We start from the raw sequence: 14,304 nt of genomic DNA, 5'->3' as shown, positions 1-14,304 counted from the left end.
CTTGCAAACTGCCCTGGCAAACCAACATTCACATTAAGTTCTAATTATGGTTTTATCTAACATAAGGATGATAACATCCCAAACATTCAAATAATGTTTGTTTTTTTGAAAATGTTTTAAATATCCTTGGAATGTTCTCCTAACGTTCCCTCAAATGTGTGCACAACAGCTGTAACAACCACCCCAGAACATTCCCCAAGCGTTCTCATTATGCTTCCAGGTAATGTAATAACATAATGTACCAGTAATGTTTTTAAAACCCACAGCCGCAATAAAATGTAAGAGCAATTATTATAATAATATAAATTATATGAGAGCAAGATAACATCAAAGATCCACCACCATATTTTACAGTAGGTATGTGGTACTTTTCTGCATATGCCTCCATTTTCTTACACCAAACCCACCACTGGTGTGCGTAACCAAAGAGCTATATTTTCATGTCATCTGATCATAGCACCGGTTCCAATCCAAGTGCCAATGCTGTTTAGCAAACTCCAGGCAGTGCTATAGTCAGATGACATGGAAATTGAGCTCTTTGGCTATTTTGCTTCCACTGGTTCTGGGGCCCTTGTTAAGGTCAACAGCATCATGAACTTTACCAATTACCAGGACATTTTAGCCTAAAACCTGGTTGCCTCTGCCAGGAGGCTGAAACTTGGCCATGAGTGGATCTTCCAGCTAGACAATAACCCCAAGCACACATCCAAATCCACAAAGAAATGATTAATTGACCACAAAATCAACATTTTGCAATCGCCATCTCAGTCTCTGGACTTGAACCCCATTGAAAACCTGTGGTTTGAATTGAAGAGGTTAGTACATAAGCACAGACGAAGGATACCAAGGATCTGGGGAAAAAAAACAGTATGGAGAAATGCTCTAAGATCCCTCCCAATGTGTTTTCCAATCTCATAAAACATTTTAGAAAAAGGCTGTATCTTTGTCCTCACAAGGGGAGGGTGCTAGAGTATTGAAAACAGGGGTGCCAATAATTTTGACACCTATCTTTTATTTTATTTTATTACTTGTTAAACAAAATCTATTTATCTGAGCAATTGTGCTGGTATAAAATAATATAATTTCCCTAATTTTTTTAGCATACAATATAGCTCAGTATTTGAATAATTTATTTGATACAGTCTTTTTTGCTCATCTTTATCAAGGGTGCCAATATGTTTGGAGGTGACTGTATGCTTAGCAGCCTAAACCAATAGTGTACGAGCTCATTTGCGTGCGAATTGAATTGACCGAGGCGGTCCTAAGGAGCTGTCCACCACTGTAATGACTTAAATGGTTCTGAACAGGTAACTTTGGAGCAGAACACAGCAAAAACATTTTTGTTATACTGAAAATGAGTATCTTAAAATCTAACCTTAATTTGATACCTATTACATTTCAAGAGACATTTGTGTATTTGTGTATATATAACTTTACAAAATAAGTTAGAATTGTGCTTTTATGGAAAATACGATTTTGAGTGTTACATTGCATTATTTAATAAATTGTCTGTAATGACTGTCATTAGCCTAAGCAATGCAATTATTTTTCAACACAAATAACTATTCATTGATACTGGAAGTAGAGAATAAAAAAATAGAGTAGATTCGTTGAGATGCAACCATGCATATTCACCATTGCCTGTGCGTATCAGCAAAACATGACTATCCTTTTCCCACCCAGTGACACGCATCTCACTTTTAGTCTTAAAATAATTATCGTGTGGCTTAAAACGCTGTGCATAAAAGTGTGATAATAAACTTACACGTTTACAAGCATTTACGCTAAATTCTAAATCATTCCGATCAGTTGTGGGCGAGGATCGTTGATGATTTCCCACTGGGCACACACTGGTTGAATCAACGTTGTTTCCACGTCATTTCAATGAAGTTGCGTTGAACCAACGTGGAATAGACGTTGAATTGACGTCTGTGCCAAGTGGGTTGTTTGCACTTGGGTGGTATGTCTATGGAACAGGCTTGTCTGCGGTGTGAAACAAAACACGCTGCGCATAACCTAAGTTAAAAATAGCCGTTTTAACATTTCGTCACCATTTCTATATTTGTGTATTGTTAAGACAAGCTGCAACGGGTCCGTCCCATCACACAATGCCTCTTCTATTCAACTCCCAAGTTCAGGCTTGGAGTTGGAGCAACTATATATATCCATTATACAGTAGGCCTATAGCTTAATGCGTTAATTTTGTTCACGCCTGTGGAAGCGCACACCCGTTCAGAAATAGCTAATCATTTTAGATGCTTTATGCTTCCAGTGGCGAGGAGTTAGAATGTCTGTAGTGCCGGCGTGTCCAATGGCATCCGAAGTGACAGTCCGGAGTGCCACTGTTGGCCAGAGGCGCAGCGCACAGCAATACCTCCACTAGGATCCTGTGGTTGATTCTCTGGACATCAGGGAGTGAAGAAGGGAATCCTGGGGACCTCTACCTCTATTGTTTCTTTTCTATCCCATGCCAAATGTAAAATAGCCAGCATAAAAGGCGTGCGTAATGCAATGGAAACACTGGACGCTTCCGACAAAAATCTAATTTACCCAAAGTCCACCGACGTGTTAAAAAAGCGCATGCCAGATAGCAAGGATACTACTGGGACGCAAGACAAATCGAAGTACGTTGAACTGAATGATTTACTTGACATAGATACAGACGACACAAAAACTGGCACCGGTGAGGGGAGCCAAATGGCGATTGACGAGGGCAACGGGGGCTCGAGAGCAGAAGAGAAAACTTCTGGAGACGGAGACCTGATGAGTAAGGTGACTGATCACATAAACGGCGACAAATTAAAGGAGGATATTAACACAAAAGAGTGTGCCAAGGGTTATCTATCAGGGTTTCTTGGAATTGCCTGCTTCTCTGAGGTTCCTAACCTGAATGAAAACATTATGGACTGTCCCGAATCACTTGGATACGTTGGTAATAGGGAGGTCACTGCAGAATGCACACCGGATATTTTACCCCCCAAAACGGAGGCATTTGAGGACGTAGAAAATACGCCAACTGACAATGAAGATTTACGATACAATGACATGTTAAGCGGGCAAAGTGAATCGGATGATGATGTGAGCTTGGTGCTGACCGGTGATTGTGACGATTGCGTGCCTTGCAGTACCGAGGAGGATGAGTCTCATTATATAACCACGCACGAGATCCAGCTCTCGGAGCTTTCGGATCACGATGTCGATAATGATATCGGACAGGGGTGGGATGATAACCAGGTCTACTCTTTTGTCGATTATGCTGCTTTTGACGGCGATGGAACGATTGCTGGAAGAAAGGAGAGGGTGAAAAGCAATCAGGGTCAGGCTAATAGCGGAGCGGCAGTCAGCACTAAGCTGGAAAGTGATCTCGGGGACCGGGACAAGTGCGCCATCTCAAATGAAAGTCTGTCAAAGAACCAAAATAATGTTATAGGGCAGATCCACCTGTCAATCAAAACGACTTCCCGAGCTATAAATGAGCCTAGCAACGTCCAAGAAAATGAAAATATTCTTTATCATGCCAAGCACGCCGGAGACATGAGTCGCTATGTTTTTAGAGGAGCTGGTGATGCAAATACGGAGAATTTCTGTGATAGTGCTAAGTGTTTCATTGCAGCCCCCGGACGCTTGCACTTTGGCAAGAAATTAAAAGGGAAAGATGTTAACGACTATTCCAGCGGTGCGTCCAGCGCCGTCAGTGAACTTGACGAGGCGGATAAGGAAGTGCGCAACTTGACTGCCAGAGCGTTCAAGAGTTTAGCATACCCATATTTTGATGCCATCAATTTCAGTACCTCCAGCGAGTCCTCCGCCTCCGAGCTGGGGGTGAAAAGGTGGTCAACTTTTGTTGACCTTAAATATGGCAACATGAACATGTCTCAGGGATGCGAACCAAATAGAGGGTCTAATAAAAGTTCTACGTCATCCTCTGAAATTGCTAAGAATAAAGACAATAAAGGATATAAGGGTTTGGCGTTGGCTAATACTAAACCGCCCCCGAACAAGCTATTTGCTTTGAATGGTGCCGTTTCTGGTCCCTATAACGCATCTTCTGCAGCAAAGAAACTTGAGTTTATGGGAAAATTTGGGCAGGGTCACAGTGGGGTTATTACGCTCACAGAAACATTAAATATTCGTTGTAATGTCAAATCAGGGCTGCCTGGGAGCGAAAGGCGCACTAAGTTTGCACAAAACGCAACAGGATCACGTTCCACAGATGAAGTTACCAGCACCTTGCCAAGCGGCCAGGGGAATGAGGCCAGCAAGCAACCCTGTAATGCAGAGGAAACCATGGAAGGCACACACAAGAAAGCAATATTCGCCTCGAGCCTTCTTAAAAATGTAATTTCTAAGAAAATGCAGTTTGAGCAAGAGCGCAAAATGGAGAGGGGGGAGATACGCGAGTCCTATCACGCGCCATCTCACTGCCTTCTCCAACAACAGCCCGAAATTGCGCACATGGAGAGGGAGAGGGCTACGCCGAAGGAGTCCAAGGATTTCCAAAGGCAAAGCCCGAAATACTCAGAGGCGAGTTCTGACTTAACTATTGTTTGTGTCGATGAATTAGGGGACTTAGTGGACACCAGCTCGTGCGATGCCAAGGACGACTGTCGGAGACAAGACACTTTAACTCTTACACCAGAAACGAATTTAGCGTCGACAAATGAAGTAGGATTCGATACTAAAAAAGGAACATTCGAAGCGGCCAAAAACACACTGCTACGCAGCCAAAATAGCGCATTCAGATCCTGGAGGGACGGTGAGCTAGAGTTTCAAAAGGAACATAAAAACGATAAAACTCCGGAGGGGAAACCGTCTTCGTCCAACGTCAACCAGAGGGAAACGGACTTGTACACCGATTCAGGCAACAGTAAGCTAACCAAAATGTCACATTTGTTTGTGCCAAGTATCGAACTACTGTCCAATGACAGAGAAGTTTCAAAACAGCTGCCGACTATGAATTATTCAACCCGCGCGCCCGCAGATCAAGGAGAGGGAGGAGGTATGAAGTTACGCGCCAACAACACCCTATATGTCGCAGATCCTAGGAGTGTGGTAACATCCAAATCACCGGAAATTAAAATCAGTTTACGGAGTGTAAAAGAAAACAAAAGCGACCCGTTCAACGTTGCAAAGCTGGTTCCTTCCAAAATAGGCTGCAACTCAGTCAACCTGATAAAGGCAGGCGACGAGTCCAGATGTCAAGCGCTTGCCGCGGCGTTGAAGGGTGAGTCCTCCGAAAAAGTACCACACTTCACGGTCAGAGACATACGGGACCACAGGGGCAAGCTGCAAACACCTATACATCAAGTTAGAGACGTGCGTAAATTGGTTAAAAGTTCTTATCACTTTGTGTCTTTGGATAATAACGCCGCCGCCGGCGACCTTCACTCAGATCAAAAGCTTTTTAAACAGGGGTCTTATCGAAACCCTGCGTCGCTTTCCCCCATAGTAATAAAGTGTCAGTCTGTGAATACCAATACCAATGGGAATGGGAAGCAATCTGGAAATCTAATTGAGAATTCTAAACCTAGGCTCAACGAGGATTCATTTGAAGTTGACAGGTCATCACCCCAGCAAGAGGGCGCCAAAAGCGGCATCCACCGACCGACATGGAGAGAACCATTAGGCAATACAAAACAACTGAAAGGTGATTCTTCTGAAGGCCCCATTGGACTTGTAATTGAAACCAGAACAGCTTCAAGAAGACAGGAGAAAACACCTGACATCGGTGACAAGACAAAACCTGAGTGTAAAATGTCCAACCTGGGTGCCTTCGAGAAATTACAGGCTGCAGTCAAAACCATGGAGCAGTTGTATGTTTTTGATAGAAATGAGTGGAAGAGGAAATCCGAGCCACACTCCATATTATCAGACAGTCATGTGCTCTCTCTCATATCCAGCGAAGAGCATGGGCCAGAGGAGGAGGGAGTGAATGTGGCCAATGCCATGGCCATGCCAACATTTAACATGGACAAGCTCATCCGGAGAGACTCGTACCCTAACTCTGACAAAACCCTGCCCGCGACGACTGCCTTGCCCAGCTGCGAAACGACACCACCCAAACGAGAGGAGAAAGAGCCCCCAAAGACGTTTCACATTCCCATCAGCCGGGATGTGCCCAAATCCCTGGCTCAGCAAGGTGGAACACCAATGGGTACCAATAATGTGTTTAACGTCAGCGCCATGGCTTCAGGAAACCCCACCACAAGTAACAATAACAAGGCATTATCACAGTCACATGCTGTATCACAATCACCTTACTGCAAAGGCTTCAGCCCAGTGTCTCCTAAACTTCCGGTGTCAGTGAAATTCTCCCAGCAGCTGAGAAAGGCGGAGGAGAGACAGAGGGAGAGACAGAGGGAGAGACAAAGGGAGAGGGCCAACAGTATGGATGCAGACATGCCCTTCCAGTTCAGCAGAGCCTCAGCCGAGCACGAAAACTACCTCACCATCCCCGTCAAGTCTCATGCCACCAGCGCCAAGCAAGCCGCTGCGTCCGCTGGCGGTGGATGCGAGAAGACAGCAGTTTACTCCTTCCCCGCCACGGGCACCAAGACGCAGACGGCCAGCCCACCTGAGTATTGCAGCGCCAGGAGGCAGGAAGAGACCCGACAGTCCCCACAGAAACGCTCCACCATCGTCATGGAGACGAGAGCCCAGGACACGCCAACTGCCACCATCTACCACATACCCATGGCTCAGAGCATGGCGTCCGCCCAACCACAGATGTACTGCTTCTCCCCAACCATGGCCCCACAAGCCATGCCCCAGGTCGACCACTACCAGCGCACCCAGAGAAAGATGCTCTTTGACCCCAGCACAGGGAACTACTACCTGGTGGACACCCCCGTCCAGCCAGCCACCCGCCGCCTCTTCGACCCCGAGACGGGCCAGTACGTGGACCTGCCCATGTCCCAGCAGCCCATGTCCCCCATGCCCATGTCCATGCCCCAAATGCCGCCCATGCCCATGCCCATGCCCATGCCCATGTCCATGCCCATCTCACCCTTAGCCCTGAGCCCCGGCTCCTATGGCCCCACCTACATGATCTACCCAGGCTTCATGCCCGCCATGCCCGGCACGCCTACCCTGATCCCCACAAGAATGCAGTCGCAGCTCTCCATGCCGTCGGAGCAGGAAGACTCCGGAGATAAAGGTGGTTCCTCCCAGCCAGACTACATGGACATGGAGAGTCCCTACTACATGGCCACAGGGTCTGGGAAGTCTCCCCTGGCTGGAGGCTCCAGTATGGGCCAGGTCCAGCAGCAGGGCAGGCCGGGGGTCCAGGGCTTCTCCAATGGGAAGCAGCCGATGATCAGCATCACCTCCCAGCAGGGGCCACGCATCATCGCCCCTCCCTCCTTCGATGGGACCACCATGAGCTTTGTGGTGGAGCACAGGTAGATGGCAGGACCTGTCACATGATACGTAAGTTATTTTTTTTAGTACTCTATCGTATACTATGGCTGCATTTAGACAGGCAGACCTTCTTATATTTTTTTCTTCTCACTAATCATCATAATTGACGGCATAATTATGACAGTATAATCACTTTCACACCAATGTATGTTTCCCTACACTATGATGGAGTAAAACATATTTGGATATTGTTCCAGGTGACTTTTGGTGTCAAGTCTTAGGCTATTTTAAGAGAGTGGGTGACATTTCAGTCCCAAAAACATGATAATGCTGTTTCAAATGTATAAGTCGGGATCATAGAATAGAAGAACATCATAACTACAAAAATATGTGTCTAGGTGAGACGTCTTGTACAAACCAGTTCCAGTGTAAAAACGCCCTAACAGTGCAAGAGGTACAGTATTTTCCCAAGTGGGACCCCTTAGGACCAGTTAATTAACATATAATTACTGCAGCTAATAACATGTGAGACAGGGACAGAAGGTGTGGCAGGTGACCTGAAGCCCTGTGTTTATGAGCCTGTTGGCATTCTGCAACAGTTATTTATTCCAGTAAAGGGAATGAATAGGTGGTAACCCACTCCTGAGTAACGCAACTCTAGCATGCACAACCTTTAGACCTTTAACCTCTCTCCAGACCAGGTATCAAAACAGCTCTGTTTAAAACAAGTGACATTAACAACCTGCTATTTTTAAGCATCCTGGGCACAACATCACTCATTGGCTCCTTTGGCTTTGACATCCACTGAAGATACAGTGTAGCCTAGGTATTCACTTCCCCCATAGCCTCCTGTTTGGGATGAAGGATACAGTTCTATTCAGCTAAGGTAAGCCTCTCTTGCAGTGTTTCTCAACTCCAGTCCTAGGTTGCACATTCGTATTCCATCCCTGTACAAGCACGCCTGATTCAACCACTGAACTAAACACCAAGCCCTTGATATGTTGAATCAGGTGTGCTTAAACTTGACTGGAACAAAATGTGCAACCTTGGGAGTGGGATGTTCGAGGGCCAGTTTGAGGAACACGGTTTACCCACATCTCAAAGTATACTATCTGCTTCCAGTAACATAATTATGTATCATATTAAAGCTATCAAGGATGATATCAAGGATAGGAGACCTGGGCTGATCCAGAGTGGCTTTGGTTGGTGTTTGCTGGGGAAGAGGAAGAGGCGTGGCGAGGCCAGCATAGCTAGGGGACCGGGGGAGGGAGGGAAAGGTCAGGGCGATGCAAGGCACTTATTGTGCTGATACAGGGGTAGGCCAGCTGCTGCTGGAAATCAAGGCTCTTGGCTGTGGCAACGCGGGGCTGCAACGGGGTCAACCTTTTTATAGGACACAGTCACGCAGAAGGGAAAGAGTGAGAAGGGGACCAGCATCTCCGGCACTCAGCCATTACATAAACAAATCATGGGCACATACAGTACCAGCAGAGACGCAAGCACAGCAGACAGTTCGATTGGGACTTCCCCTACCCAACTAAAAAGTTATATACCAAGTACACCACACAGTATGTGGACACCCCATCAAATTAGTGGATTTGGCTATTTCAGCCACACCCGTTGTTGACAGGTGTATGAAATGGAGCCCACAGCCATGCAATCTCTATAGACAAACATTGGCAGTAGAATGGCCCGTGCTGAAGAGCTCAGTGACTTTTAACGTGGCACCATCATAGGATGCCACCTTTCCAACAAGTCAGTTCGTCAAATATCTGCCCTGCTAGAGCTGCCCCGGTCAACTGTAAGTGCTGTTTGTGAAGTGAAGTGGAAACGTCTAGGAGCAACAATGGCTCAGCCGCGAAGTGGTATGCCACACAAGCTCACAGAATGGGACCGCCAGGTGCTGAAGCGCGTAAAAATCGCCTGTCTGTGGTTGCAACACTCACTACGAGTTCCAAACTGCCTCTGGAAGCAATGTCAGCACAAGAACTGTTCGTCGAGAGCTTCATGAAATGGGTTTCCATGGCCGAGCAGCCGCAAATAAGCCTAAGATCACCATGCGCAATGCCAAGCGTCGGCTGGAGTGGTGTAAAGCTCGCCGCCATTGAACTCTGGAGCAGTGGAAACGTGTTCTCTGGAGTGGTGAATCACGCTTCACCATCTGGCAGTCTGACTGACAAACCTGGGTTTGGCGGATGCCAGGAGAACGCTACTTGTCCCAATGCATAGTGCTAACTGTAAAGTTTGGAGGAGGAGGAATAATGGTCTGGGGCTGTTTTTCATGGTTCGGGCTAGGCCCCTTAGTTCCATTGAATGGAAATTATAACACTACAGCATACAATGACATTCTAGGGGATTCTGAGCTTTCAACTTCATGGCAACAGTTTGGGGAAGCCCCTTTCCTGTTTCAGAATGACAATGCCCCTGTGCACAAAGCGAGGTCCATACAGAACCTGTCGAGATCGGTGTGGAAGAACTTGACTGGCCTGCACAGAGCCCTGACCTCAACCCCATCGAGCACCTTTGGGATGAATTGGAAAGCCGATTGCGAGCCAGGTCTAATCGCCTGACATCAGCGCCCGACCTCACTAATGCTCTTGTGGCTAAATGGAAGCAAGTCCCCACAGCAATGTTCCAACATCTAGTGGAAATCCTTCCCAGCAGAGTGGAGGCTGTTGTAGGAGCAAAGGGGGGACCAACTCCATATTAATGCCCATGATTATGGAATTAGATGTTCGACGAGCATGTGTCCACATACACCTTGGTTATGGTTATAAAGCAAGGACTATTAACATTAATTGCAGAAAATGTTATGTTGTAATTCCTGTAGTTCATTGTTTTTTGGGGGGGAATACTTTACTTGAAGGATATTTATTTCTATACATGCCGCATTCATTTGTAGCAGTACATAAGCATGAATGTTATGAAGTCATATGTAGGTACACTCTTAAAAAAAGGGTTCCAAAAGGGTTCTTCGGCTGTCCCCATAGGAGAACCCTTTTTGGTTTCAGGTAGAACCCTTTTGGGTTCCATGTAGAACCCACTGTGGAAAGGGTTTTACATGGAACCCAAAAGGATTCTACCTGGAACCAAAAAGGGTTCTTCAGAGTTCTCCTATGGGGACAGCCGAATAACCCTTTTAGGTTCTAGATAGTACCTTTTTTTCTTCAACTAAAGTATTACCATTTTATGTAGGAACCATGACAAGTTCCCATTTTTTAAATCCTAATCTCCCATTATCTTGTGTTCTGTTTCCCACACAGGAGTTACTTTTGACGTGCCCTGATGTGTTCTGGGCCCTCCAGTGCCACTAATCCTACCGTCTGGACTCCATGGTCATCATGGTCGTCATGGTCGTCATGGTCATCATGGTTCTTGGTCATCTCAACCGACAGGATTGTTATTGCCTCACCCTTCAGAAGTAGGTTACCACTCTATCCCCCTTTCCTTTCTTAACAACTCTGTGTTCAATTTGGGAGTTTGGCTGAAATGTGTAATTGTTGAAAAAAATATCCACTGGTTAATATAGTTTTTTACCTTGTGCTGTATATTTTATTTACATGTTTGATTTTGTGTCATTTGTGATTTCATAGTGCAATACTCATGCAATGCAATATAACATGCAATTGTTCTCGCAGGCATTGTCATGATAATCAATTTAATCTGGACATTGAATTAATAATAGTAATCATGTATTTTCAGATGAGAAAAGCATGATTAGCCTCCAAATCCATTAATGTGGGACCCCCAGCATTGCACATCTTTGTTATAGCCCTGCATTAACACACCTGTGTCAACTAATCAAGAGTTGAGGAGTTAAATCAGGTGTGCAAGTGCTGGGCTAAAAATAAGCGCTCCCTGAGCGGTCCCTAGGAATGGATTGGGAAACATGGTTGTAGACATTTTCCTTGTCGCATTCTCCACACTAGAGGTCTATGTTCTAAAATGCACAACTTCCGGGAGGGTGCAGGTTGTCCCATTTATTTATTTAGCAAGTACATGAGGCATGACAGCACACTTGGACAGGACACTTGGACTAAGTCCCCAGAGGAACGGGAGAGGGCTTATATCTCTCTTTGTGTCTTTCTTGACCTTGATCTGAACCTGCACATGGCTCCCTCCCTTCTCTCTGTTACGGTGCCGCCTGCTGTTTGCTATCTCCCTGTTGGTGAGTTCAGTTCAGTACAGTATGATCTTGTATTGTTTTAATTGTTAAAAAAAAAACAGTATATTGCCAACAATATTAGCACTAAAAACAATTATTGTGGACATTCTATTTCCTTTCTGAACCTTGCTATTATTTTACTATTGAAAATGAATGAGCGATTGTCTTGAATACAAATAATGCAAAATGTGGTTTGGTTTGATATACTTCTACTGAAATTGGTATGTTGTTGCCTGTTTATTTTGGGTATGGTTATTACTGCAATGTCATTAAGTGTTGACAATTTTGCCCTGTCACATTGAAGTGCTCTTAATGCAGGTAGCAAGCACTATGACTAAGAGGTGCATGTTCAGACATTACAAAAGATTTCATAAAAACACAACTGAAGGTTTGCAGTGAGGAAAGTATCAGCTATTGTTGATGTTTTTATAGGAACAGGGATACAGCAATCTCCCATTTATGAGTTGAAGTGTGTTTTGGACAAGCTGATGGGGCTTTCACTGTATTTAAAAATATATATTTTCTTTCCACACCCCTGTACAGTATGTGCAAACACTTTGCTGTTTTATATTGATGTGTACAGCAAACCACATGCTTTCAGAACTGCTGGCCAGTCCATCCATCTCCATTCATGAGTATGTTTTGGGATTGCTGTTTGATATTTTAAAAGGTCTAAAAATAAACAAAAATAGCTGCTTAGCAAAGAGCAATTTCTCAAGAAATAATTTTGCAAGGACTGTCTGGGAGTGGTCTGAGTGGGGAGGGGAAAATTGAAAACTAGCTGTTATTGGCAGAGAGGTTTGGAACTCTCTTTCTTATTGGTCTATTAACACATTTACCGTCTGGTGATGTCACCAGGCAGGCCAAAACTCCATCCCACCAAAACAGGCAAAACATTTCAGGCGGTCTTTTCAAACAGCTTTTACACTAAAATAGCATTATCATCATTTTCACAATTTCACAGTATTATTCCAACCTAGTGTGGAAGTATATATAGAACACAGGGAAATATCGTTTTTTACTACACTGGGCCTTTAAAGTAACTGTCCAGTGAAAATCTAATTTTTAAAAGTTATTAACCATATTTTGTTGTTGACTCATCCTATACTCGTATTTGTGGCCAAAGCTGCAATTGGAGAAAAAAAACACTTTAAAAAACCCACTTTAAACTTGTATCTCAAACAGACCGTTTAAAAAATGCTTGCTATTTCCTGAGGAGGATGAGCTGGCCAATCTCCGTTCTACTCGCATTAATATTTTTTATGACCGGTATACGCCCACACCATTCTGTTGATGGGGTACGCCCACACCATTCTAACACAGAAAAACATACTTAATTACAATTTTTTGGAAGGAAAACTATTTCACTCATATTGTAATTAATAATAGGTAATATTTCATAAAAATCTGGAAACACTGGACAGTTACTTTAATGCAGGATAACACACTTACACAATTTACTTTAATCATTTTACCTGTCTTCATGAATCAAACAGGTCTTTGTGAAAAAAAATATTTGCAGCAGTGGAATGTTTCAGGGTTGGCTAGGGATGGAATTTCTGTAATCCACTACATTACAAGTATTCCTGCATAAAAATGTTGTAACAACCTTTTGGAGGTGTCATTGTGAAAGGTGTGTACTAAATATTTGACAGAAGGACTAAAGAATGCTGTGAGGGTATGAGCAAGTCTAAAAAGAATGGTTGGAAGGAGGAAGAGAAACTGAGTGAAAAAAAGCATATGTATTTTAAATATTGAGGTCTCTCCTTACCCCCGACAATATGGATGGACCTAACATTAGGAGGAAAAGAAAATATAGATATTTTGTGAAACAGCAAAGGAATTGAATAGGGCCACAGGAAGTGTAGAAAACTAGCAGTTGAAGAAAACAAACACAAGGACTTCTTTAAGGTGTAAAATATATTGCTACTGCGAATGAATGTGTTTTTGCAAGCAAATGTACATTTTGAGAGTTGTTTAATAAATTTGAAATACTTTTCCAGAACTTTGTCTCCTTTTCTTATTTATTTGAAACCAGTGGTGGAAAAAGTACCCAATTGTCATACTTGATTAAAAGTAAAGATACCTTAATAGAAAATGACTCAAGTAAAAGTGAAAGTCACCCCAAGTATTTGGTTTTAAATTTACTTAAGTATCAAAAGTAAAAGTTCCTTATATTAAGCAAACCAGACAGCACCATTTTCTTGTTTTTGAAATTTACGGATAGCCAGGGGCACACTCCAGCACTCAGACATCATTTAAATTGTAAAGTAAAGTACAGATACCCAAAAAAAACGACTTAAGTAGCACTTCAAAGTATTTTTACTTAATTAATTTACACCACTGTTTGATACTGTATGTTATATTACATTTCTTCATTGATATGAAGTGAACAGAACACAGGTGTGGTAGTGAGTTCCAGAAAAATGTGAAATATTGATTTCAATTTTAAATAGAATAAATTGTATTTTCTTTATCACCCAAAGAAACGAAGCTGCTGCTTCCATAGATGTACCCTTTGAACTTTTAAAAGAAGGTGGAAAAGGTGAAGTTCTATACTTAGACCTCAGTAAATGGTGAGCCGAGAGTATTTGTTCCTGTTATTCAGATGTCCTTATGTGTTCTGGAAAGCCATTCACGAGAGAGTGAGTCAAGATCCAATAATGGGTGACTGATGAGGTGGACCTTGAACTTTAAGTGAAAGAGCTATGCCATCATCATGTTAATCTGTGTATCTAGGTGTTAATTTAGAAAGATGATACCCTTTCTGGATTAATTTC

The 14,304-nt window shown here is 43.7% G+C and overlaps 1 protein-coding gene across 3 annotated transcripts; it reads left to right on the top strand.

Moving 5' to 3' along the window:
• The first annotated feature begins 1,632 nt into the window (after window positions 1-1,632).
• c39h4orf54 (chromosome 39 C4orf54 homolog) lies at window positions 1,633-12,271 on the top strand. Of its 3 annotated transcripts, XM_041867803.2 has the most exons (3): window positions 1,641-5,224; window positions 5,532-7,428; window positions 10,623-12,271. In XM_041867803.2, the coding sequence occupies exons 1-2, from the start codon at window positions 5,196-5,198 to the stop codon at window positions 7,402-7,404; spliced, it is 1,902 nt and encodes a 633-aa protein (XP_041723737.1). In that variant the 5' UTR covers window positions 1,641-5,195; the 3' UTR covers window positions 7,405-7,428; window positions 10,623-12,271. The 3 variants fall into 3 exon arrangements, with proteins under 3 accessions (XP_041723736.1, XP_041723737.1, XP_041723735.1); XM_041867802.2 differs by lacking the exon at window positions 10,623-12,271 and having other exon boundaries at window positions 1,633-5,224; window positions 5,532-5,855; XM_041867801.2 differs by having other exon boundaries at window positions 1,641-7,428.
• The last annotated feature ends 2,033 nt before the right edge of the window (window positions 12,272-14,304 follow it).

Source organism: Coregonus clupeaformis, chromosome 39 (genome assembly GCF_020615455.1).
Source record: "Coregonus clupeaformis isolate EN_2021a chromosome 39, ASM2061545v1, whole genome shotgun sequence".
In the NCBI taxonomy this organism is placed as follows: Eukaryota; Metazoa; Chordata; class Actinopteri; order Salmoniformes; family Salmonidae; genus Coregonus; species Coregonus clupeaformis.
This window is presented reverse-complemented; position numbering and strand designations above follow the sequence as displayed.

What these genes read in the sequence shown, in the direction of transcription:
- c39h4orf54 (XM_041867801.2), top strand. Translation starts at nt 2,512, where the DNA reads ATGGAAACACTGGACGCTTCCGACAAAAATCTAATTTACCCAAAGTCC.